At 48.2% G+C, this 27,225-nt stretch overlaps 1 protein-coding gene across 2 annotated transcripts; it reads left to right on the top strand.

Annotated features, from left to right (window-relative positions):
* The first annotated feature begins 6,198 nt into the window (after positions 1–6,198).
* On the top strand, positions 6,199–10,871 carry LOC123082695 (charged multivesicular body protein 1a-like). 2 transcript variants are annotated; one of them, XM_044504972.1, is made up of 4 exons: positions 6,199–6,512; positions 8,546–8,682; positions 9,188–9,280; positions 10,716–10,871. In XM_044504972.1, the coding sequence occupies exons 1-3, from the start codon at positions 6,348–6,350 to the stop codon at positions 9,240–9,242; spliced, it is 357 nt and encodes a 118-aa protein (XP_044360907.1). In that variant the 5' UTR covers positions 6,199–6,347; the 3' UTR covers positions 9,243–9,280; positions 10,716–10,871. The 2 variants fall into 2 exon arrangements, 1 of the variants encoding a protein (XP_044360907.1); XR_006439094.1 differs by having other exon boundaries at positions 6,378–6,512; positions 7,840–9,280.
* Positions 10,872–27,225: the final 16,354 nt, after the last annotated feature.

Here is a 27,225-nt window from a genome sequence, read left to right as displayed (position 1 = left end):
GGGCATCGCACCCTTTAGTACCGGTTCGTGTCTCAAACCGGGACTAAAGGTCTAATCTTTAGTCACGGTTTGTGACACAAACCGGGACTAAAGGGCATCTTCGTGTCTTAAACCGGAACTAAAGGGCTCAGGTGAACCGGGACTAATGCCTTAGCCGCACGAACCGGGACCAATGCTCACATTAGTCTCGGTTCGTGACTGAACCGGGACTAATGTGAATATTGCCTTGTGACCAAAGCCCTGTTTTCTACTAGTGGACCCCCGCCTTCCGCCGCAGCTTCCGCGAGCGCCACGCGCCGCCCGTGCTCGCTCTCTTCCTCGAGCCCGACATGGTGGTCGTCCCACTCCACCCCTGCCCCTGGCGCCGGCGCGACCCAGGCCTCGTCGCCGCCGATTTCTTTGACGTCTCCCACGCCGACGCCCACCCCTCCCGGTGGAAGATCAAATCCTGGCAGCCTAGCGCCGACGGCTACCTCATCCTCGACAACTGGAGCGGGCGCACCAAGCGGACCGCCGCCTACAGCCCGCTGACGTAGGCCCTGGATCTGTTCCTCAATCTGCCGCCGGCGCGTTCTAGGTGCATCCACCTTGAGTTATACACGCTCCCCACCCAAGATGGCCGGGAGCCGCCCCGCGTGGTCTGTGTATTTCAAGGCAGCGGACGGCCGGAGCGCCCCGCCGTCTTCTCATTGGACACCATGGAGTGGCAAATCTTCCCGGAGACCATGTTGTGGCTCGGTGAATCTGACATGCCCAAGACTGGCTGTGGCATGGTGGTGCATCGGCTTGTTTGCTTGACAGGCCAGATGTATGGCCAAATAGTGGTGCTCGACACCGCGACCTTTCAGTTCTCGCTGATCGATGTGCCAATGCCTTTGCAACCGGAATTGGGTGAGGCAAAGTATAAGCTTGGTGTGACAAAGGATGAGAAGCTCTGCATCGTAGATATAAAGAATAAGACAATCGTATCTTGGTTCCTGGACAATGGCAGTGTCGTCGAGAGATGGATTGCATACCGGAATTTCCCATTGCCCCGATCGTTAGGAGGCTCACCGGGTGCTCAATGGAGAAAGAGGGCTGTCGTGTCAAGGTGGATCTTGTGGCCGTCATCGATGGCTTTGTCTACCTGTGTATTTTCTACCCCAAGGACACAGAAGAATATTTGGAGTTACCTGTCATTATGCCTGGAAAGACCGGATATCTGGGTGCTCTTTAAAGGTGCATATCGGCGTCATGAGGCGGCCCATCCCTAGGTCATGGCATGGCCTCCCTCTTTGCTACAAATCAAGGTGAGCCTGTGCTATTGTGTAAAAATTTTCTTTCAGCGCCTGCTTCATAGATTGTATGCAATTAAGTTACTTAAAGGCATTGGATTATTGTGTCGTGAACTCTTGTCTCATGTTTAAAGCTACTAGCATGTCTGATTTGCATAAACCATATTGCAAGAATTTGATTGCAGATTGTATGTCAGCATGCAGGGCCGTCTCCAGGAATTCGGGGCCCCGGTGCGAAATGCAAAATAAAGTCCTAAAGTTTTAAAAACTCTTGTAACTAAAATATTTATATACAACTAAGGAACACTCTCGTTTAAGCCATTACCTTTAAATATGCGGTATTTTGTACAATATTGTGGAATGTATCAAATACACCAACTATCTTCTATAAAGAACACATCGGTGAAGCAATAAACATAGAACAGTTTATTAAGTAACTTACTTAAGAAGTGATGCACATATATAGTATACCCATTAACCATTAAATTATTGAACATGAAAAATGACCTAAATAATACTTCTTGGTCTTGGGGCCACCTGATAGACATGGACTGGTCGGTGATTCATCAAATCAATCTGGCCTAAGCCCGAGCGCTTGACCGCCGGCTAGCAGCGTCTGCCTTCTGCTTTTCCTGGCTACGTTGGACCTTGCTTGGGCTCGTTTCTGCTCGAATTTGTCAGGCGAATTCAGGAAGGCTGGAAAGAATAGTGTGGCACAAGGCTGAACCAGAGGGGGGAGTTGGGGAGAGGCTCGGGTCATATGATCGATCGATTGGGAGGAAGCACTCGGGCGGTCAGATCAGTCCTGATAAAAAATATACAACGTTGGCCCAAAAAATTGGGGCCCCTTGGGATTTAGGGGCCCGGTGCGTTCGAACTGCTCGCACAGCCCCCTGGATGGGCCTGTCAGCACGAGGATGCAGTACTTTAAATTTCAGCATGCGTATTTGTGCAGATTACATGATATGTGAACTTCTTAACAAGCCGCCCAAATGACGAAGATATACTTTGAATTTTAACATTAGCATTGGTTTATGGTGTTGTGAAAGGCTGCCATCGACTTCTATCTTAAGTTTAACATTAGCATTGGTTTATGGTGTTGTGAAAGGCTGCCATCGACTTCTATCTTAAGTTTAAACATAGTAATACATAGTGTTGCATTGCCCATATACCCAAAAAGGCTTTATAAATCATTTGCAGATTTTATACTTATACGATGATATTATATAGTGTTGCATTGCCCATATACCAAAAAAGGCTTTCACCCCGCTTTATAAATAAAGCAAACTGCCAAGAGCACACATACACGGACTAATTCAGAACACACACACCCAGGTCACACAACAAGGAGTACAAAGATTCTGCTGAGGGCATAGCTCAGCCCAAAAAAATAAAAAAGGAAGGCGGCCGCAGCCGGCGACGAACATGCCAGTCATCTAATCAGGCTCTGGTGGTGGCGGAGGGAGCGGAGGCGAAAGGCGGACGTCCATCAAGCGTGATGAAGGTGGAGATGGCGTCCCGATCCTAAGGGTGGCTAAGAGGTCGCCAGAGCTGCTAGAAAACAGACAGTTTCAAGAGAGCGTCAGTAGCCCGTCAGAGAGGGATGCGCTGAATCACAAGCTTATTGCGGATCATCCACTACAAGAAATATGTCAACTAGTGACCTTCTGGCAGTGACCCTGGAAGAATTGGTCATAGATCTATGACCATTTGAGACCAATTGATCAAAAGCTGTTCGGAGGGCTCCAAACCCTACACCATTGCGACCATTTTGGTCAGAAAGGTCGTAATTTCCTTACATGAAATGGTCATAAAGCAAACAACGCTAGTCCGTTGCCTTATTTCTAGTTGTTAATGACCAATATAGATGGTCATAGCCTTGTAAATTATGGTGTGTTGCTATGACTAGGCGCCACCTCATCAGTTTTGCCTATGTGTCATGTCCATGTGGCAGTTTTTGCCCTAGGTTGTGAAGCAACCTATATTTCTGTCATTCCCAAAATTCTCACAAAAAATCTCATAAATTCTTTGGGTCATATCTTCGTCAAATATGTAAAAACCTTCCTTGCCTAGTTCAAAAATAATTCAAAAATATTCATTTTCCTATTCTGGTCAGAACAACAGTTTGTGAAGGAAGTACCAATTTGGCATGTCTAAATAGTATCCATTTTCTACAGTGTTTTCCTATGCCCAAATAACCATCCTCCACCAAATGCCAGCTCAATCCATTCATTATTTTGAGCTGAGCTTCAACATTCGTAGTTATGTCCAGTGTGGTAGTTTGCAAAGCAAGTACCACCTAGGCTCCTCCTTTTGAGATGAAAATTTGTGAAGACAGTCTTCTTAGTAACTGTTCATCCCCAGCCAAAACTCACGCCCATTAGCAATGTACATTTCCCGTACCGCTAATCAAACACTTGGCTGCTAATTCATGTTTGAGCATCGATCGGTCTCCTCGTGAGAATCTTATGTTGTAATTTTCTTCCTAGCACCTACCTGGGGAGTGCTCAGCCCGCTAGACATGCCTAGGCTGCCCTAAACATATGGCAACGCCACGGTCACGCGGTGACCACGCGGAGGGCATGCGAGTTTACGCGCTCTAGAGTTGGGGGCCTAGGCCACCGCCTAAACCTCGACGTACCGCTACCAAACCATGTATTTATGATTAAATAGGTGCTTATGTAATTATAAATGATTTTTGGAAAAAATAAATAGTAAACTATGAGGCAGCTGCAGTTCAAATTTGACCCGCTTTCAGCTGAATCGGCGGAAATTTGTCTTTTTCACGAGAGGTGGATCAAAACTTTTTACACTAAACTATTTTGTCAATTGTGCATTAAATATGTCCTACTATTTTATAAAATTGTTTTTGTCCAATTTTGTAACAATTATTTGGAAGGTCCTTCACAAAAAACCTCCTTTGGGGCACTCGAAAAATGGAAAATGGTTTTTTCGTCCAAAGAAAATGAAAACTTCCTTAGACAACATTATTTGTCATTCCAATATACACCCTTGTGCACAATATGAGATCATTTGAACAAACTATGCCATGAATATGGCCATAAGATTGATCATTTGGCTTGAAAGCCATGAATCTTCACACATGATAGCTCATTTCTGAGAATACTTTTTAAAAATTATTGCCGTATTACAACTTTATTATTTTTCCTGGAAACTTGGTTAAATATAATGACGCAATGCGAAGATTTTCCAATTTTTCGATTTTTTTTTGAATTTTTTATGCCCGTTTCAAAATGCGGTCAAAACGGCGGGAATGATCGTTCCTAGCTAGTTGTTGAATCTTGGAAATTTTTTGATGTTTCTATGATTAAATAGATACTTATGTACCTAGAAATGATTTTTTGAAAAAATAAAGAGCAAACTATGAGGCACCTGTAGTTCAAATTTGACCCGCTTCCTACTGAATCAGCGACAATTTATCTTTTTCACTAGAGGTGGATCAAAACTTTTGACACCCAACAATTTGATCAATTGTGAATCAAATATGGCCTAGTATTTTATAAAAATGGTTTGGTCCAATTTTGCAACAAATATATGGTAGGTCCTTCACAAAAAGAACTCAATTCGGGCACTCGGAAAATGGAAAATGAATTTTCCGTGCAAAGAAAATGAAAACTCCCTTAGGAAACATTGTTTCGAATTCCAAGATGCACCCTTGTGCATAATATGAGATCATTTGAACAAACTATGCCATGAATGTGGCCATAAGATTGATCATTTGGCTTGAAAACCCTGAATCTTCGCGCGTGATAGCTCATTTCTGAGAACACTTTTTTAAAATAATTGTCGTATTACAAGTTTATTATTTTTCCTGAAAACTTAATCACATATAATGACATAATGTGAAGGTTTTCCAATTTTTTAATTTTTTTTGAATTTTTTATGCCCGTTTTAAAATGCGGTCAAAACGGCGGGAATGGCCGTTCCTAGCTAGTGGTTGAATCTTGAAATTTTTTGATGTTTCTATGATTAAATATATACTTATGTACCTAGAAATGATTTTTTGGAAAAAATAAAGAGCAAACTATGAGGCACCTGTAGTTCAAATTTGACCCGCTTCCCGCTGAATCGGCGACAATTTGTCTTTTTCACTAGAGGTGGATCAAAACTTTTGACACCCAACCATTTGATCAATTGTGAATCAAATATGTCCTAATATTTTAGAAAAATAATTTGTTCCAATTTTGCAACAAATATATGGTAGGTCCTTCACAAAAAGAACTCAATTCGGGCACTTAGAAAATGGAAAATGAATTTTCCGTGCAAAGAAAATGAAAACTCCCCATATCAACAATGTTTGTCATCACAAGATACACGCATGTGCACAATATTCATTCATTTTAACAAACTACACATTGTTAATATGTTGAATGTTTGCCCTGAATAAGAGGATAAAAACAATAAGAGAAATATAAGCTGAATTCTGATTGGTGGAATTCGTTGTGGCATGGATCGATGACGTGGCAAACATCCGTCCATCCGTCCATCTATACATCCATCCATCCGTCGATCCAACCCACTGCAGCCTCTCTCTTTCACACGCGCGTGAACCCTAGCCGATCCAGATCCCTCCCCGCCCCCAGTCCTCTCCCCCGATCCAGATCCCTCCGCCGCTGCCCCGTCCTTCCGCCGCCCTCGCCCCGGTCTGCACCCTCCCCTTCCCTCCCCTCCACTCCTCACTCGCCTCCGGCCTCGGCCTCCGCCTCGTCACGGTGGGCCAGGGCCATGGCCGCCGCCACTGCGGGCCGCACACGATCTCCACCGCACGCGCCGGGATGAGCCAGAGCCCCGGGCCGGATCCGGGCCCCGAGAAGTCGGTCGCGTGGCCGGACCTCCGAGGCAGCCTCGAGCGGGTCGGCGCCCTCACCGCGGAGCTCGCGGCCGAGGCTGAGGAACAGCCTCGAGAGGACGCGCACGAGGTGAGAATGCTTGCTCGCTTTGCTTCGGTTGGCTTTGCCCCCGCTCGCCGCGCCCCTTTTGTTGAGCATGGCATGATCCTACTGCTGCACGTGAGGAGGCAGTCAGGTGTGGTAGGGCGCGGCGCTGGACGAGATGAGGCGGCGGCTCGAGTGCCGGTGGGCGCGCGCGGACGAGCTCGCCATCGCCAGGCGGAGTGCCGGCGAGGGCGTCGACCGCCGCAAGGAGCAGATGCAGGCGCAGATCGAGCAGGTGCTGCAACTCTCCAGAGCCCTCGCCGCCGCGCACCCACAAGTGCAGGTACCTGCCCGCCTGTTTTTTCCTCTCCACGCGAGACCAGAACGCATTGGAGTATAATCCATCCGATAGTTGTGGTTGCCTGCGTTTGGTCCGATAGAAGTATAATCCATCCTGTACCCTGTACCCTGTCCGGGTCTTCCGTGAGCTGCCTGTTGCAGAGAACCACTATTCCCGTACCAATGGTGAGAATTCAGTACTCGTGTGCCTCCCCTGAGCAACAATGCTTAATAGGATGTGCATGATTTTAGCGTGCGTGTATGTCCCATAGGCCCATATAAGCAATAGCAATCATTTTGAAAGCATATGTCACACATATAATGTGAGACAACAGTACATTGTCAGCACCAGTATTATTCCACATCCTAAATTGCATGTGCAGAATTTTGTCTGCCACCCCGTTATGCCTGGAGGTTTCCCTTCATAATTCTAAGTTGGCGATTCTCTGCCCTATTGTCTAGCTGTGGCCACCAGGTGGTGGCCTTTCTGGTCAAGGTGGTCACAGCATCAATATTTATTTGCTCTGTTTGTAATGCTTGATGTTTAGCATGTGAAACTGGGTTTTGCATGATAAATTAGTCACCTTTGGCGATTTCTACAGTAGAAATGTGACTTCCTTTGTTAATTAGCTTTGGAAATCAGTTGTGATCTTAGTATCATGTGCGTAACTGTGTATGCTTATATGATGTCTGGCACATTTCCTGTACCAACAATATAAATTTGTGAGCATAGCTTCTGTTGTCAGTGCAGACAAATGTTCCTTGTAATGTACATACTCTTCCTTTTTTTCGAGTGTCATTTCTGTTTATCTTGTGCTGATGCTACTTAGTATGTACTCACATCTTCATGCTGGAAGGATAATACTGTAGGTAGACCATTTACTATTTTTTTCATTTTTGAATATGGCCAACTCCGCTTCCCCCCATCTGCATATCCTATGTTCTGAGGGAGTGCTGCTTAGTTTTAATACATATGAGCATAATTATGAAATAGTATCGCTCATCGCCCCCCGCAGGCCTTTTTAAGTTCCAATCAATCCAATCTGCTAGTTTAGTTTGCCACAGTTTGGGGCTACTCCAATCTGAACATGTCCCTGTAGCTTGGAGTGCCTTGGGTTTCACTTAACATGTGTGTACATGTATGGAACAGAGGAAAAAATTAAGAGGGCAATTCAATTTCAGAGAGAAAGAGAGAGAGAGATATGTACATGTATGGTTCAGGCAATGATTTATGCATGTATTCTTGGACTGCACCATGGATGAGCATGTCTTGTTCAACTAAAAGAATTTATTAATTGAAAAGAACTAACTCCAACAAGTAATACGTGCAGGTACTTGTGTGGTGAGAAGCAACCTCCGGCTGATCATCCAGGTCGTGGTGCCCCCTCACCCCGTGCATTTGGCGAATGTTTGGGAACTCTTTTGTAAATTGGTTAATCAGCATTGTATTGTACCACTTCCTGGTTGCCGTATCAAATATTATACCATTGCACTATTTAGTTACTTTTCAAAGTTGTGATAAATATAGTTCTTTTTTACTTTCAAGTCTTCCATTTTTCTCATCTACGCTGTGTGTCTATATATAGCAGCACAGTTTTAGTTGCTCCGTAGGTTATCAGTAGAACTCAACTAGCCAATTAACAAGTGAACTCTATGCATTTGCTGAATCCATATTTAGAAAGTTCACTTACCCTGCTACTATAACAAACTGCTGGTGGTGGCTCTTTCACAGGCAGTACATGCATCATCAGTCCTATATAGCTGCTGCTCATGTACTCATTTTGTTCTAGGAAAGTGGGAGGGCAGGGGCCCTTGATTTTCTTGCATAATTTGAGCAAATTTGATTTTTATTCTCTGAAGTTGATTCTCATGTGTGGTCATACCAACAACACATGCTTAAGACATCAGTGGCTGGACTGTAGATGTTTGAACCAGGAAACAAATTGTGGGGAAATGGTCCATTTATCCTTTATTGCTTTGTGTTTTATCTTCTAGAATTAGTGTACTTTACTTATATGTTTATATGTTGAATGACAGAAGCTCAAGGTGAAGAAGGCCATCGAGAAGGGCAACGCCGACGGCGCCCAGATCTATGCGGAGAACACCATCCGCAAGCGCACCGAGCACATGAACTACCTCTGCCTCGCCTCCCGCCTCGCCCCATATGCCCATGAGTGATATATACTACTTGCCTACTGCTGTATCATATTGCTTACTTTTTTACATCAGATCAACTATGAAGAGAATTGGTGGTGGTTAGGGTGTTCTAGTGCTTATCTAATCTTCTTTCAAGCCTTTCGAGATAGAGTTCTTTAGCTGACAAGTTTAGCAAATGCTGTAGTGCTTATGTTTTAGTTTTACACCTGCGTAAAAATGAATGGCTGCTACTGTTTCTAATTTTAGGTTGGAATGAGATGCAAGTTTGCATGCTTGTGCTTCTGTCACTACAATCTATACTACTGCTATTGTCATATCCTGGTTGTCTTGTTGCTACCAATATTTTTCCCATGTTTTGTTTCCTTGCATGCTTACTACTACAATCTATACTACTACCATTGTGCAAGATGTTCACATGTTAATTTTGGTTGACTAAAATCTCTTATGCCGTTGACTTAGCTTGACCCAGAACAGCAGCATCCTTGATGCGTACTAACCTTCACCTCGTTCTTTCTCTCGCAGACTCGAAGGTGGCCTTATGCAAGGCACCAAGGTACATGGTGCTCGCAAGCGATGAATGGAGGCTGTTTGACATCGGCTACGCAAACCACCATTGTGAGCTCCTCCCTTTGCTATCCTACAACCATGCTCTGTTTCATTGGTTAGTTAAGATTTTGATGCTTTTCGCGCCGTGGTTGAGTCCTTGCCGACTGTTGTGTCGACGATCAAGTGCTGGTGTTCGTGCCGTGGTTGAGTCCTTGCCGACTGTTGTGTCGATGATCAAGTGCTGGTGCCTCATCTGGCTATTTTATTTGCTGCTAGTAATTAGTAGTATTAGAGTGTCTCTCCTTAGGGGTTGTTTTAAACAACAAATGATCTACTGTATTAATTTTTTGCTGTTCAAAGATTGCAATCCTAGTTCATTTTCAAAGATCGAAATGTTGTTGACCCTGTTCTTCTATGCTTAAATGGTAAAAATGTCGCATTTTGCTTGTTCTAACCACAAGACGCATGAGGCGTCCGTGCCGATGCATTTAGGCCGCAAATTTGGGTTGCAAATGCGTCGGCGCGAACGCTTTTTGGGTTTGGGTCTGCGCGTTGGGCCTCTACATTTGTCCGCATTGACCCAAACGGATGCATGCGGACGTTTTGGGTCAGCCCGTTGGAGTTGCTCTTAGTCAGTCCAAACTGTGCATCATCATGCAAATAATATAAGAATTATGTCTCAAAAATAATAATATAAGAATTGATTAAACTTTGCGTCAAGAAACTAATATAAGAATTGCAACTCAATTTAGGGCCTGTTCGGAATAGTCTTGTAAAACAGAGGAAAGCAAAAAAGTAGAGGAATGTGATTAGCAGCTAGTGGCAAAACAAAGGAATAAAAACAATGGAAAGAAATCGGTTATGCATGGAAACTTTTTCAGTGAGAGATATCAGTAGAATATTTTATTTGGCTCAAGGCCCCACACAACACACAAACTTCATTGTTTATGTACTGGAATCGTCTTGCACCTGTACAGAACTACTGCCAACGCAGCAGCATGCCTCGGGCATCCGCCCGAACAAGAGGTTTGCCTCGATTTTTCTGTTCCCATGAAAAGTAAAGGAATGCAAGCCTTTCCAGAGAAACTCGTGAAGCTATTCCTCTGAGTCGAACGGCTTGGTAGTAATTTTTCCCAAAGGAACGTACACATGTACGGTTCCTCCAAAATTCTTAGGAAGCGAACGGGCCCTTAGCTCGCTGGCGCATCAGAGCTGCATGTGCGGGAGGTCTTTTTAGTTTGATTCCCCACAGCAATCTGTTATATTGTTTTGTTTATTCATTCTCTGTTACATTGACAAGAGGGCCCGGTTCCAACCTGACGCCCTGTTATAACAGCAGGAGACGGTGCACAGGTAGAATTGACGGAATTGTATGAAAATGTTCTGTTAGACAAGTTTAAGGATCACTTTTATGGGGTTTTTTAGTTCTTATATGAATATGTTCCCACCAGGACAAGTTTATGTACTAAAAATGATATTAACTCTTTTTCTTAATAACTTGTAGATGCGGGCCTTCGTTCATGTTTTGTCGTGAGGTCCAGGATGAACAAGTTGGGATAAGCATTGGAGCTAGTTATACTGTGATAGTTGTGTTACCTGATGTGAACATTTTTTTTATTGTAAACTTGATGTGAACCATATTTTTCTGTAATAATGTGTTACCAGGATGAACCATCCTTGTTGTGTTACCAGGATGAACAAGTTTGATTGTAATAATGTGCCAAGTTTGGCTCTTTCACGATTGTATTCGTGACACCATATTTTTCCTGATTAGTCGTGCTCTGTTTGAAGCATTTTGTTTTCTCTTTGTTCAGATTTAAATTTTGTTATTTATTTACTGGAAAATTGAGATCCGAAGAATATAACAGTGACAACTGGGATCCACTTGTTAGAACCTGACAACTGGGTCCCATCTCACTAGTGGGCTCATCTTTTGGAAAAACTAAAATAAAAAAGGCCATGGCCAAGAAAATAAAAAGGCCGAATTCTTGGGCCAGGCCCATGTAGCTAATAAAAGCACAGGAAAAAAATATATAGAAAGGCCGAATTGTTGGGCTTGGCCCATGTAGAAAATCGAATTGGACCGGGCTGATTCTTGTGCCACATCAGATTGCCATTCGGATGCCTAAGTGGCCTGGGGAGGCTGCTAGTGACCAAAACAAAACAATAGGCATATTTTGGTCGTCCACGACCTTCTCACAGAGAAGGTCGTTAATTTCAGTTTACGACCGCCAGCTTTTGACCTTCTGTTTTTGGTCAAAAAAAGATCGCAAATGAAAAACAATGACCTTTCAGTGACCAATAGTCAAGGTCACAAGTTGACATATTTCTTGTAGTGATCAAGAGGGTCCATGCGAGTGCCCCAATATCGAGCCACCTAATGTGGCGAGAGGGCAGGGAGAGTTCTGGAGTTCGGCGAAGAGGTCAGGGAAGTTGGTGTGGCACCAATCACCGCCCACCACTTCTCTTAAGCAGCTCCAAACGAATGGAGCGGACATGCAGGAGAAGAAGATGTGATTAGAATCTTCGGGGGTACCGCACAGCGGGCAGAGGCCAGACCCGGGGCCATTGCGCTTGCGAACCTCCACCCCAGACGTGATCCGTCCGCGGATCCATTGCCACATGAATATCCGGATTTTTAGTGGCAAGCACATGGACCACACCGCCGAAAGGGGGGCGAAGGAGGGGGCGATGGCCAGATAGAGGGACTTGGTGGAGAATTGGCCCGAAGGCTCAAGACGCCACCGAACCTCATCCGGGCCAACATCTACAACCGGCTCGTGGAGAGCGACGCAGTCAAGCAGCTCCGGCCAAGCGGTAGCCTCCATAGGACCAAATGGCCTCTAGAACGCGAGGCGCCCTCGGTCAATAAGGGCCCTCTCTACAGAGATCGAGGGGTCGACGGTGATGGAGAAGAGGTCGGGGAAGCGGGCCGTGAAGGGGGTGTCACTCGCCCATCGGTCAAACCAGAACAAAGTCGCCACCCCCGACCCAATCGAGATGGAAGTTCCGATGTAGAGAACAGGGAGCAGTTGGATGACCGACTGCCAAAACTGGGAACCGCTGGATCTTTGATAGGAGGCCAGGGGTTGCCCACGCAGGTACTTATTCCGGATGATGTCTAACCAGAGGCCGTCGTGCCCTTGTGAAATGCGCCAAAGCCAGAGGGAAAGGAGGGCAATATTCATGCAGTTAGAGCACATGATACCGAGGCCTCCTTGATCCCGGGGCTTGCAGATGTCAGGCCAGCTAACCATATGGTACTTTTGCTTATTATTATCACCGGCCCAATAGGATCGAGATTGGATTTTGGCGATCTCATGGTGAAGAGTCTCGTGAAGGCTGTAGAAGCTCATGAGGAACAAGAGGAGGCTGTAGAGGGCGGAGTTGGTGAGAATCGTCCGAGCCGCCTTCGACAGCTACCTACCCTGCCATGGCTCAATGCGAGTCTGTAACTTGGCCACGGCCAGACGCAAGTCAGCAACAGTAAGCCGAGAGTCACTAATGGGCGTGCCCAAGTAGGTTGTGGGGAAGGAGCCTAGACGTCAGTTGAGACGGTTGGCGATGTCAAGGGCCTCCGCCGAGGAGTATCCCAGTACCATCACATCACTCTTGTCAAAGTTGATCTTGAGGCTAGACATTTGTTGGAAACAGAGGAGGAACTTAAGGTTAGCGATGTCCACGTCCGAGCCTTCGACCATGATGATGGTGTCGTCGGCGTACTAGAGCAAGGAGATCCCGGCGCCACCGGCCAAATGGGGAGTGATCCCATGAATATGGCCTGCGGCCTTAGCTTTGTCCAGGATGGCAGCAAGCGCGTCCACGACCAAATTGAACAAGAATGGGGAGAATGGGTCGCCTTGTCTGACCCCACAAAGAGTGGGGAAGTAAGGGCCAATCTCCCCATTGATGTTCACAACCGTGCGACCGCAAGAAACCATCTGCATCACTCTGGTGATCCAATGTTCGTCGAAGCCTTTCCGGAGCAGAACTTCCCAAAGGAAGGGCCAACTAACAGTGTCATAGGCCTTATGGAAGTCAATCTTCAGAAGACCGCCCTGAGGTGTTTGGATCGGACCTCATGTAGGACTTCATGAAGGACTAGCACCCCATCCAAGATATATCGGCCTTGGATGAAGGCGGAATGGTTGGGGTGGGTAATGTGGTCGGCAAGAAGGGTCACCCTATTGGCGTACCCTTTTGCCAGAATCCGGAAGATCACATTAATCATCGTGATCGGACGAAACTAGCGGATGTCAGACGCCCCAGGCACCTTGGGAATGAGAGAAATGATCCCATAGTTGAGGCGCCCGAGGTCGATGACCCTACGTAGAACTCACCGAAGATGGCCATGATCCCAGGCTTGATCACATTCCAGAAGGTCTAGAAGAATTTAACCGGGAGGCCATCCGAACCCGGGGCCGAGGTAGGGTTCATGCCTCTAATTGCAGCCCAGACCTCGCCCTCGGAGAAGGGGGCCGTAAGGGTCGTGTTCTCCGCATGGGAGACTAGCTGGCGGCCAGACCAGCAGTCATGGTCCAGAGATAAACCGCTCCGAAGAGTGGCTGAGAATAGGGACCTATAGAAGCCGTCGACATGGGCCCTAATTTCACGAGGGGACTGTAGGAGAGTCGGGCCATCCCAACGGAGGGGGATGGTGTTGCGTCTACGGCGACCATTCGCAATGGCCTGGAAATAGGTTGTGTTCGCATCGCCATTCAGCACCAATTTTGGGGAACCACACAAGCGCCAATAGGTCTCCTCGTCAGCGTAGATGACATAGAGCTGGTCTTCCAAGTTGTATCGGGCAAGCCACTCCTCGGGAGAGAGACCCGGCGCGTCGGTACAAAGGTCCAGGGCCTGGATGGCGGTCAATAGGGCCTTCTTGCGCTCGCGGAGGTCACGCCCCAGGTTGGCGCCCCACCCCTTCATGAACTGCCGGCTTCGCTTGGCACAAAAGTGTCAAGAGTCAATGGCAAAGGGGGGACGAGGCTGAGGATGGGCTCGAGCCTCCACCCAACGGGGACCAACCGCCTCCATGAAGCCAGTTTGGAACAACCAGAATGTCTCAAACTGGAATGGGGGGGGGGGGTCGGGGGGCGCTCGTCAGTGGAGGAGAGGAGGAGGCGGACGTGATCGGAGCCAATCCGAGTGATGGCTTGGAGGGAATCAAGGGAGCACCGGAGGTCCCATTCTGGGGAGACTAGGACCCAGTCTAGGACGGACTGGGTCGGGGATGCCTGACGGTTGGTCCAGGTAAACCTGGCACCTACTCTATCTATTTCGCGGAGACCAAGGACAACAATGCAGTCATTAAACATTTGCATGCGAGAAAAGTTGGCGTGCGAATTGCTCTTGTCTTCCGCAAACCGAAGGAGGTTAAAATCGCCGCCAACAACCACCGGAAGCGTTGCCACCGAAACCTTCTGGTGGAGCTCCTCGAGGAAGGATGCAGACCTACTATGGTCTGCAGGACCGTAGACGGTAATAATCTCCCACTTGAAGTTCAGGGCCTGCTCGAAAAGTTCCATGCTAACAAAGAACTGGCCACGGTCCATACTCCCCACCTCAAAGGTGGCATCCTTAACACCTAACAGGATGCCACCAAAATGGCCAGTGCTCTAACTAGAAGGGAGCCAATGCCAAGCGAAGAGGTGGGAGCTAAGCCGATCGAGCTCGGGGAGGGAGAATTATGTACGCATGGTTTCTTGAATGGCGACAATGTTAATGTGTTCCTCACGCATGTACTCGATGAGTTGGTGGCGCCGGCCATCATGGCCGAAACCGTGGATGTTCCAGGAGAGGGTGCGCATTAGGAATCCATTGGGGGGCTGCTTGACCCCAGGATATGAGATGCGCTTTGGGCGCGGAGAGCGGCAGTCTGAGACCGAGTGCGGCCACGAAGGTCGGCGGCAGCTAGCGGGAGGAGGTGTGGGAGCCCCCTCGGCAGGCGCAGGGGCGGCATGCGAGAGCACAGCCGCACGGGCTTCCGCTAGTCTACCGTCGAGGATCTCGCGGGCCCTGATGGCCTCGATCTACAAAGATACCCAAGCGGGTCTGACTCGAGAGCAGAGAATGAGCAAGTAGTAGCAAAGGGGGGGACTGCAGATGTACCTGGATCTAGGTTCCAGGCCGCAGAATGGAGCTCCGCCCACGCCGGGATGGGCAGGGCCGAGCTGCCCTCGGGGCGCGCAACATTGAATCGAGCGCTCCGGTGGGAGGCCGTCACCGGGGAGGAGGCAGATCGAGCGCAGCGGGAGTAGACCGCGGAGGGGGAGGCTGGGCGGCCACGGGGGTGGTCACCCGAGTATCCCCATCCGTGCCGGGGTCAGCCACGGGGAGGAGCAGGAGCACCGGTCCTGTGCAGTCGAGATGCAGTGAGGTCGGAGTCAAGCATGCCGATGGCGGTGTCGGGGCGGGGCAAGGGGCGTCGGGTCCACCAGCGACAGCGGAGCCAGTGGAGAGGGTACTGCCGTGGGTGGCAGGACGGCCACGGGGGGCACCAGTGGTGGAGGTACGGACGAAGGAGCCGTAGCCGGGGGTGGGAGGATGACCATGGGAGGCACCACTAGAGGACGACCAAGCGAGGCCGAGCTAGCGGCCGGCACCGCAGCCAGGAGCGGCCCCGCCTCCAGGTCAGTCCCGTCGAAGATGGGGGCCGCGGGGGAGCGGGATAGACGACCAGACAAACATTGGAGGCATCGCTAGCCTCCGAGGCCTCGGTCGCCGGGTCAGACAAAGCACCCAGAGGAGCCGCCGGGGAGGAGAGCAGTCCGGGAGCGGCTTGGCGGCCGTGGCCCCGGTGGCCGGAGGAGTAGGCGAGGGGGACGGGGAGCGGGAGGGCGAGTCGTCCGATCCCCCTCCTCCTCGGAACGGAGGCCGCACGGGTGGTGGCATCCGCGATAGTCCCCATCGGCCCCCGGGTTGGCACCGGGCGGGCCATCATCGAAGAAGCGGGGACGACCGACGTGGTTGGGGGGCTCGGGGGCGATCCGGAGGTCAAAGCCCTGGTCGTTGAAGAACACTCGCACGGTGACACGAAGCTTGGAGGAATCCAGGCACTTGACCTTAACACGGACCTCCTCCTCTTTGCGGAGGGAGAGCTCGTCAACCACCACCACCTTGCCCAGGATCCGGGACATCTGGCGGATGATGGGCACCGACCGGGCAATGTCGGGGAGACCGGCCTTGAGAATCCAGGCGGTGTCGAGGACAGCCACCGCCATCGCGTTGAGGATCGGCTCGGTGATGTCGACAACAAGCTAGTTGAGGGCGAGGGTGATCCGGCCACTTCGGGTGTCGTAACCGTAGCTGATGGCGTCGGGGAAGACCACGGTGAAGACAGTCCCACTGGCAACGTTAGAGGTGGTTGAATTCGGCCTCAATCATCTCCGGAGAGGCCACCTCGTCGACCACAGTGACGATCGCCTGGAGTGAGGGGTCAGGAGGTGGGATGTCGGGGACCTCCAGGTGGAAGAAGCCAAGCCCCTCGATATCATGGTCGTACATCATGAGCTCCGACGTCACCGGTCGATCCGGACACAGGAGGGCGGGATGGCCCGGATCCTTGCAGAGGTAGCAGCACTGGGGGTTAACGCAGTTGACTTGCGAGTGAGGTTGGAGACAGGGCTCGGGGTGGAAGAGGTACTCGGGGCCGCCGGGGGGGGGGGCGAGGCTTGGTTGCCCTGGCCCTGACCGCGGTGGTTCTTCTTCTAGGCGGGTCCTTGGCGGCCGCGGGATGGGGCAGCGCTCGGGGTGGCCGCGGAGGACGGAGCTAAAGGCACGGCGACGTGGGGCGGGATGTACTTCCGGGGAGCGGCGGCGGTCGACTATGCATGGGAGCTGAGGGCGGAGGATGCGCCGGGTGAGATGGGGACAGGATTCGGCCGGGGACGGCGAACGGCGCCGGGGGCGCCAGTCCCCAGACACCGCCGGGCCGGGGGAACTGGACCTGCCCCAGGTGTCGCGGCGGGCCGCAGAGTGTCGGTCATCGCGTCGGCCGTCACGGAGCTCCCGCAGCTCGTGGCGAAGCTCTTCCTCACAGCGCAGCGCGTCGGGAGATGGACGGGGGGATCGCGACGGTCATCGGCGCGCCGCTTGTGTCGGACCTAGCCGTCGTCCCACTCGCGCGGCATGGTTGGCCGCGGCGAAGGGGGCGAGGAAGGGATGAGGCCGCGGCGGGGATCGGCGTGGAAGGAGGAGGGAGCGCAGGGTCGGGCGGGAGAGCTAGAGAGGAGCCGAGGGTGTCAAGCATGGCGGCGGCGAGGGGAAATGAGGCGACTGGGAGCCCCTGCAGTAGTCAAATCGAGGCAGCCGACGGCGCGGGCCTAGGGCACGGGGGCGGCCTAGCCACCGCAGGCGGGCCCAGCAAGCGCGGGTGGCAGATGGGCCGGACCGTGGCCCAAAATGCTCCGAACGGCCGACACGCGGCCCAAGGAGCGGGGGCGGGAGACCAGTAGGGTTTCCCCGTGGCAGGCAGGGGGCGCCACCGCCGCCGACACGCCACCGGCAAGGGACAGCCAGGGACGTCGTAGGGTGAGGGAGGCCCGGAAGCGCGGCGAGGAGGACCCGAAGGTGGCGATGAACGGCCGAAAGGGGGAGGGAGCGAGCAACCGGGACTGAGGGAACCTAGCCATGGCTCGTCGCCGGCAACGGCGGAGCCGTCACCGGGCGCAGGCCAGCCGACGGGCAGCACCACGACGAGCGGGCGAAGCCCCGGTCAGAGCGGCCGACCACTCTCCAGGATCGAAGGCGCCAGCGGCGAGCACCCCCGTCCCCTAAGGCCACACCCTGCATCCCAATGGCCTGAGCGGAACTCGAGGGCGGCGTCGGCGACCGCAGCAGCCGCGAGCCGGCGGCAGAACCCCGCACTTGGGGGGCTGAGCCACCGGCCTGGCCAGGCCGCGACGGGGAGCGGCGGGAGAGGGGAAGGGGTGCCTGGCGGGGGAAGGCAGCGGATCCTCGTCAGCGAGGTCCACCCACCGGACGCGAGTCGTAGGGGCCGGGGCGAGCGGGGGAAGCAGCGGCACGGCCGCCGCGAGCGGCGTCGGCGGTGGAGGAGGGGGCGAGGATGCCGGAGCGACGACGGGGCCGGAGGAGGCGGCGGGGGGAACCCGTGCCGCAGGCGGGGACGGGTCCCCGTCGCCATCTCTTCGCAGTTCCCTAACTCCTCACAATCGCTCATTGCCCATATATGAGGTTCCCTGTACACATAATGCTTACCAATGAGGTTCACCTTGACCTTCACTGCCTGTCTAATAAGAGCTTAAGTAAACTTTTTATGTTGTATCATCAGAATCTGTAGCCTTGCAGTTTTTTTTGTCTATACATACACTTTAATTTCTTGCTCGCATTGAAAGCCCTCTTTGTAGCAGGAGGAATCAGAAACTGAAGATGGTGATCCCATGGACACAGAAGAAGCTTCCTCTCTCCTCATCGCTGGACTGCAGTTTTTCAGCCGAACTCTGGTGAATGACAACGAAGAAAAAGATATCGGGGCAGAGGTAGATGTCTTCTTGCGTCCTATCCTAGATGACAGGGGCTCTCTTATCAGCAAAATAGCTACTCTGGATGCGCAGATGACGATCGCAAGAGACCGTATCTTGAGGATAAGTGAATGACTCTTTTGAGGTGTACATGCCAAGTATAGAAAGAGAAACCTGATGATGATAAGTGTGCTGTCGGAAGCTTGCTGCCACTTCTTTGCTGGCCGGAGTAGCCTGTTTGAAGTGACGATCATGGTGTATATGCGTGTATATGTTTGTTCTGATATTACAAGCTTTGTTGGAATAGTTTGGTAGTTCAGTTATTTTATTTACGTTGTGAAGAGCGCATGTACTCTGTCGGTATGACTGGTTTGCAGGAGAATAAGCAACGAGTGAGGTTTCTGATCTTCTCAGCATCTCAGGGATTGCAATGGTCATGCATACTCAGTTTGAGCTCATCGCCTGCTTCTTTGGGTCAAGGCAATATCTCTCTTTCATGAAAAGAGGATAAGTGTATGCTAGTCTTTCATATAGTAGGCCTGGTGATGAATGTTGTCATTAGTCCACCCAACATGACTAGTAGTTGGCTACAAAGGCGGCGCTATGTTCAACCCCCCAGCTTTGGCAAAAAAACATGTAGAATTTGCACAATTGTCGAGTGTGAGGACAACCTGCTGATGGCAAGTGCGCAAGGGGAAGCTGTCAAGAGCTTGTTGACACTTCTTTGCCTGTTTCCTGTTGGAGTAGCCTACTGTAAGTGACCATGTTGTCCATGTGCGCGTGTGTGTATGTATTGCCTGTTTGTTGTGACGAAGCAAGTTTTTATTGAAATGCCATGATAAAAAACAAAGCGTATGCTAACACTAGTCGCTCATACTGGGTCTGATGATGAATGTCCACCAGTATGACAAGTTTGCAAGAGATCAAGCCATGGCTGAACCTTCTATTATACTAGAAGATTCCCCGTGCGTTGCTGCGGGAACAATTATATAAAATGAATAGAAAAATTGGGCTTATAGAACTATTTTTTCAAGGGAAAAAGTTTTACATAACATGTAATATAGATACATGAAGCAATTTAGTAACCCTCCTCAAGTGTTCCACTATAAAAAGAAGTAACATTCTCATAAGCCATCTCGGGGGCTGAGAGAAAGTGTTTACAAACTAATGGGTGGAAGCATACAATGAATCAGCTATTGTATGTACCCAATATTGAAAAGTGAAAACTTTGATCAACTTCGCGATGAAAGGTCACAACCCTGATATACAGGATGTACTGGTGTAACCATTAATTAACTTATGACATGTTTCTTTTATTTGCAACAAAAGAAATCACCTATGTGAGAGGACCCATGCATATGATTCCTACAATAGAAATACCAGTGGTGACAATTAAATTTATGCAAACAGTGGACCAGATTGTTACTTTGTGAAGTCAATTAATCTATTTAGTTTTTTAACGCAAAAGGAGAATAATTACCCAATATATATTTTTCAGAAATTTAACCCAATGTTCGTATGGGTGCAGCAAGATTATCCGTTAGGCTCTGTAGTACTCATAAGAAATCACATGATTTGGCTATCTAAGATATGCAGAATCAAATGCAATGCATGTGTAGTGCAGACAAAAACCAAAATATTGTAAAAGATGGGGCTCGTACGTACCAAACCTGCCAGATGGTTTTATATGAAATTCAGAATTAGGATTAGGCTGCACATCAAGAAGCGCCAATTCATTCTCAGACATTTATACTTATCCGGAGAACAACATAGAATTGGGCTGTACAGTGTTCCAGCATGTACATCTGGGAAAATAACAAACTGAAGATCAAGATCAACACAGAAGCGCTTGACCTTAAACTGCAGAAGCGTTATTGTAGTCCGTAGGTCGCCGTCCTCGCCAAGTTCAAGCTAGCAAGCACCTCGGAACTACCAGCAAGCGGCACAAAACGTACAAACACAACATAAGAACAGGAAATTAATCTAATCACAAAGAAAGAAATCCAGAACATATAGGAGGCTCGAGCTCACCATTGCTACTTTGATCTTCATCGGAGCTGTGCAGACCATGGAAATCCATCAAAAAAGACAGAAGATTAATCCCCCAAAGCACCACCAGAAATCCAAAAATACAACAGCTAATAAGTGCATGCACTGACGGCCTGACGGGCCAATCGCAAGGAGAAGAGATGCTCAAGCTCTTTTTCAGTTGGGCTTGCGGGTGTTCATAGCGACATAAAGAGGGCATTTGTGAGCCCAGACACCTTCTCCTTCCCGAACTCATCCGCTGGAAACGCGAGGAGGGCATGGAGGAGAGCAACGCGTGCGCACACATACTCGCTTGGCTTCGCAGGGATGGCCGCATCAGGCCGGGATGGTGATGGACGCGTCTTGTGCGTCTGAGGACGCCAGCGCGAGGAAGCCCGGAGCAGAGCGGCGCGTCAGGAGAGCCGGGAGCAGACCAACGGCGTGCGCACATGCTGATTCGGCTGCGCGAGGATGGCCGCATCTCGATGACTCTTTCCACGGAAAGGATGAACGGATCCAACATGAGCGCCCATAGGGGTAGCTAGAGCTCCAATATGCCTACAATCAGAAGGCCCATCAGCGACGAATAGGGCTGGACCAAGAGCTCGTAACTCGCGAGATTAAGCGCTCGATAGTTAAGCTTGTAGCTCGCTTCTTAATGAACAGAGCCAATCATTGATTTCAGCTCGTTAAGCTTAACGGGCTTAACGAGCGAGCTAATGAGTTTCACGAGTAGCTTGTTAAGCTCGTTAGTAACAACACAACACATAATTTCATCTTACGTGACAAACTTTTGTAGAACCTCAGCCCATCTATTCGATCTAATCGACATATGAGGCAACAAACTACTGCATTTCTTTTTGTGGTCACCATATTTCATCTTGGAAACCACACCTACACATTCATCATATATATCGTAACACATTATAATCTGTTAACGAGCGCTCGCGAGCGCTCACGAGCTTAACGAGCTTCAAACGAGCCGAGCCGAGCAGGGTTTTCTGCTCATTAATCTTAACGAGCTTAACGAGCCAAGCCTTAACGAGCACGAGCTTAACGAGTTCGAGCTTAACGAGCCAAGCTGCTCGTTAGTCCACCCCTAGCGACGAATTGCAGGGATCCCGAAACGGGAAGCAGTGCGTTGGAGCGGGAGGAAGAGTACGAGGGACGGGGAGGCTCGGGAAAGCCGAGGGGAGGGGAAGGGGAAGAATAAGCGGTGGCCAGGGAGAGGAAGCGGGGAAGGCCAACTCGCTCGCCTCAGTTTCCGTAATGTATTAATTGATTGCGTGGCTCATAATAAGTCGAAAGTGGAACATGCATGCTAATAGTGAAGCTGACGTGCATGTTTTCTACTCCCTCCGTCTCATGATATAAGAACATTTTTTATACTAGTGTAGTGTTAAAAATGTTCTTATATTTTAAGACAGAGGGAGTATTATGGTGGGCAGTGTGCGCCCCGCATGTTAGCCTATGACTAAATGCTGATGTGGCACTATTGCTGATGTGGATGGGCTGCATGTCAAGAGAAATACCATAGTGGGGATGAACTATTTAGGTATTATAGATTAGATGTTTCTGCGTAGCTTGCTTTCCTTACATACTGAGACTCAACTTCACTTTGTTCCCTTGGGTCCCAAGGTGTTGAACTTAAGGCATCCTTAACCTTCTTTGGTCCACCTGTAAGACAAATGCCAGAGAATATGAATCTACATGTTTTTTTAAACTTGATTCATGTATGAGTCTTCTCTCTTTTCTTTTATGGGAATTATGAGTCATCTTGCTCTACATGTTGACTTTAAGACCTGCATTATTACTAAAGTACAACACAAGTGATAAAAGTTTTGTTTGATTCGCAGGTTCTAACTGTTAAGTTTTTGTAAGCATAGAAGTTTAATTGTGATGTAAGCATAGTTTTTGTTATTGCTACGTAATTTAATTGTGACGTAAGCATCGAAGTTTTTCCGTGATGTGTAGATCATGGGTTTTGTCTTTGTCTTCAATATAGCACAAGAGACTATGCTAAAGCGTCACTTACAGAATAATATATTTCTTCAATTGTATTTTTGGACAGTCACTTCAATTAACATGCCAATTTGGAGCAAAGAGACAGAATGCGTCAAACTTCTCCAAAGACACATGGGGTCTGGACTCACCAAATTATGCAAGTGTCATTTTGTTCAGCTCACTTCGTTATCTTCCGTCAAATTCATTGAGGTTTCTAAAACAAATACGAAGAAAAAAATCATCTTCAACAATACTAGTGTGCTCTAATTGACGGCATGCGCAATCTCTACAGGTTTATTAGTTGTAACTTAATGACTAGTTGTTTCCAGGCCGACAAGATTAGATATGGTCCAGCTACCTTGCTCTTAGCCAATAAGATGGATATTCTACTCCTTGATCTGGTTTCCCTTCACACTCTTCATACAAGAACAAACAAACATTGATTGCAAGCACAAAGCTGCAAAAGGTGATATTAGGTCATGCCCATGAGTTGTTTGTAACCATGTACCGATAAATAGAAGTTACAATACTCTCATATATGATTAGCACTTACCAGAACTCGAGTCCCTGTAGAATTTCTCCTGATGCCTTTCATTCACAAATCTCCTCGTCATATTCTTGACGAGGAACCAACATTTAGTATTGGCGCATTCTCATATCTCCTCGGTAGATGTAGTATTGGCGCATTCTTATAGTTGGTCATCTAGCTTTTCCGAGTGAACAATCTAATTAACCTACTATAGTGATGGTAACATACAAGCATGAAATGCAGACCACATAAATCACTAGTTAACAAGTGAAGGAGATATATAGGTGAGAAGATGTTGCTATGAGTATGATTGTGGGACAAAACAAGTGAAGCCATAATGAACACTGTGTTGCATCAACAGATGTAGTGCATTGTTTATTATGTAAGTGGGTGATACAAAAACACGAATAAATACTAACACTCAATGATCATGGTACTATCTCTCCAGTAGGTAGCGGGAGAGGGCACTATTTCGTTTAATTTGAAGCTCTTATAAGAGCTCACTTGAGAATATATGTTTTCTTCATTAAGTGCAGAGATGAGCTCTTCGAGTTATATCACTGACTGGCTGCTAAAAGTTAAACCATTTTTGTAATTAAATGTTTGTTCATATAAGGACTTTGATCATTTTGAGGAATTTGATCCATGTGAGAAGTTTGGTCCGTATGAGGACTTGGATCCATATGAAGAATTTGATTTGGGGTTCCTATTCTTCACAGGTGGTGTCATGAAGATTTTCAAGGCACCTTTTGGGAACCCAGATTTTCTTCATAGGAGGACCGTTCCTGCAGTTAGTGCCAACATATCTAGCAAATACTTCATCGTTCTGATTTTTAAATAGTTTATAGTTGGAGTCAATTGACTCATCAGAAGAATACGAAGATTCACATGTAAAGCCAGATAAAGTAGATGGATCCACTGAAGGTCCCTTTGCAGCAACCCATGAGGTTTTGGGATACTGCTCATGTTTCTAGTAGGTCCCATCAGCATTGAGTTTCCTATCAAAGGCAATACCCTCTTTCCTAGGGTTCCTATTGAGGATCTGCTTTTTAAGCACGTCACAAAGAGCCTGATGCCCTTTGAGACTTTTGTACATGTCTGTCATATAATTCCTTCAACCCCGCATCATCAATGATACTAGCAATGTCCTCAGATGAGGAATTAGTGATAGTAGAGGCAATTGAAGAATTTGCAGCAATGGAACTATTTGAGCATTCAGGTGAAGAATTAGCAGTTTCACGTTCAATGCACTTCAAACATGGAGGAACAAATTCATCCTGAGTAGCGTTGATCTGTTGAGCAAGTAATGAATCACGCTCCTTCTGAAGATCTTCATAACTCACTCTTAACTGCTCAAGATCTTGCTTTTTTTGAAGAAATTCATAAGAAAGCTTCTCATGATCAGATAGGAGAGTGTTATAATGACCTTGAAGATTGTCAAACTTGGACTGAAGTCTCTGAAGATTTTCAGTCAAAATTTTAGTGCGATCCATTTCCTTGCCCAACATATCATCGCTTTTATCTAGCATGTTTTGAACCTTTTTAAGAGCCTTTTGTAGTTTCACAGCAATCTTAGCAAGTTTAGAATAGCTGGGTTTGAGGTTTTCATCAGATTCATCCTCACTAGATTCAGAGGAGGGATATTTGAGTACCTTTGAGCCTTTTGCCATGAAGCAATAGGTGGGAGCGTAGTCCTCATCGCCGTCATCAGTAGTGTTGGGGAGGTCCTTTTCTTCAGAGTTGAAGATGGACTTGCTGACGAACACAATAGCGAGGGCTAGGCTCGCCACACTAGAGTCTGACTCCCCAGATTCCTCCTCTTCATCATTTTCCTCAGATTCAGCCTCAGAGTCCATTTCCTTGCCAATGAACGCCCGATCCTTCTTAGAGCTACTCTTCTTGTGGGATGAGGACCTTGAAGGTTTTGATGACGAGGACTTTGAAGATTTCTTCTTCTACTTTGAATCATCAGAACTGTAATCCTTGTACTTCTTCTTCTTTGATCCCTTTTCCCACTGAGGACAATCTTAAATGTAGTGTCCAGGCTTCTTGCATTTGTGGCAGAGTCTCTTGTAATCATGGGATAAGAAATCTGTTCTCAAGTCACCACCTCTTGAGGATTTACCAATGCGACCACGTCTTGAGAACTTTTGGAACTTCCTCATGAGCATAGCTAGCTCCTAGCTCAGTTCTTCAGGGTCACCAAGGCTGTTATCAGAATCTTCACCTTCAGATTCAGACACTGCATTGGCCTTCAGAGCCCGTGATCTACCATAGCTTGGTCCATAGAGATCTCTCTTCTCAGCAAGCTGGAACTCATGAGTGTTTAGTCTCTCGAGGATATCGGCGGGATCAAGTGACTTATAGTCTCCACATTCTTGTATCATCAATGCCAAGGTATCAAATGAGGAATCAAGCGATCTCAACAATTTCTTCACCACCTCATGGTCGGTGATATTAGTGGCACCAAGTGGTTGAAGCTCATTTGAGATGTCAGTGAGGCGATCGAAGGTTTGCTGAACATTTTCATTGTCGAGTCTTTTGAAGCGGTTGAAGAGATTTCGAAGAATGTCAACTCGAGAGTCACGCTGTGTTGATACTCCCTCATTGACCTTGGACAACCTGTCCCAGATAAGCTTAGCTGTCTCCAAAGCACTCACTCTGCCATACTGCCCTTTGCTCAGATGGACACATATGATATTCTTTGCTTGAGAGTCGAGTTGCTTGAATCTCTTCATATCAGCAGCGTTGATGATGGGAGTGACAGAGGAAACACCATTCTCTACAACGTATCAGAGATCGTTATCAATTGCCTCAAGATGCATGCGCATCTTAATCTTCCAGTAGGGGTAGTCCGTCCCATCAAAGGTAGGACACCCAGCAGAAACCTTGATCATACCTACGGTCGACATAACTAAAACTCCAGGCGGTTAAACCAAAATCACACAGAACAAGGGAGTACATTGCTCTGATACCAATTGAAAGTGCGTTATATCGACTAGAGGGGGGTGAATAGGCGATTTTTATGAATTCTTCACTGAGGAATTTCAGGGTGAGGAAATTCCTGAGTGAAGAACTACTTGCAGTGGTATAAGTACTCGGAAGTAAACATAACAGAGTATGAGCATGGTCTTCGTGAAGAAATGAAAACAAGCACAGAGTACAGAAAGCATAAACACAGGATAACACAGGATAAGACAAACAGACTGAAGAAATTAAACTGAGGAAATAGAGAAAGTCTTCAGTCAAAGTCTTCAAACAGATATGAACAAGTACACAACACATAAATGAGGAAATAGATGGGTTGAGGAAATGGAACCATGTAGCTTGGTGAAGACAATGATTTGGTAGACCAGTTCCAACTGTTGTGACAGTTGTACGTCTGGTTAGGGCGGCTAGGTATTTAAATATGAGGACACACAGTCCCGGACACCCAGTCCTGAACACGTAGCCCAGGACACTCAGTCCTCACCGTATTCTCCTTGAGCTAATGTAACGCCCCGAGACCGATGTGCCAGGTGTCCTCCAGTTATTCGCTGTCGTTGCCATGTCTTTTGCTTGCGTGTTGTATCTTGTCATGTCATCATGTGCATTGCATCATCATGTTTTTAAAACTTGCATTCGTCTCGGTCTCCTCATTTCGTCTGTTGTCCGTTCTGAGCCCAGACACACTTGCACGCGCCCGCGACATGTCCGGTTTATTATTTTATAAGTGGTAGGAAAATGTTCTCGGAATGGGATGAGAATGGACGTGTGGTCTTATTATAGTGTAGATAGACCGCCTGTCAAGTTTCATCGCATTCGGAGTTCGTTTGATAGCCCAACCGTTAAACTATAGCGACATTATAGTCGGTCAAAACGTCGGACATTTTTGGTCTCCGGAAATAGTTGCCGGGCTGCACTCCTCTCCTCTCTTCTCAGCCCAACCTCTTTTCACAACCCACCTGCAGCCCATCTAACCCCCCCCC

The sequence above is a fragment of the Triticum aestivum genome, chromosome 4A, assembly GCF_018294505.1.
Source record: "Triticum aestivum cultivar Chinese Spring chromosome 4A, IWGSC CS RefSeq v2.1, whole genome shotgun sequence".
NCBI lineage: Eukaryota > Viridiplantae > Streptophyta > Magnoliopsida > Poales > Poaceae > Triticum > Triticum aestivum.
This window is presented reverse-complemented; position numbering and strand designations above follow the sequence as displayed.

What these genes read in the sequence shown, in the direction of transcription:
- LOC123082695 (XM_044504972.1), top strand. Translation starts at nt 6,348, where the DNA reads ATGAGGCGGCGGCTCGAGTGCCGGTGGGCGCGCGCGGACGAGCTCGCC. An exon ending in CCGCGCACCCACAAGTGCAG is followed by an intron (nt 6,513 to 8,545) that starts GTACCTGCCCGC and finishes GTTGAATGACAG; the next exon opens with AAGCTCAAGGTGAAGAAGGC. An exon ending in CTCGCCCCATATGCCCATGA is followed by an intron (nt 8,683 to 9,187) that starts GTGATATATACT and finishes TTTCTCTCGCAG; the next exon opens with ACTCGAAGGTGGCCTTATGC.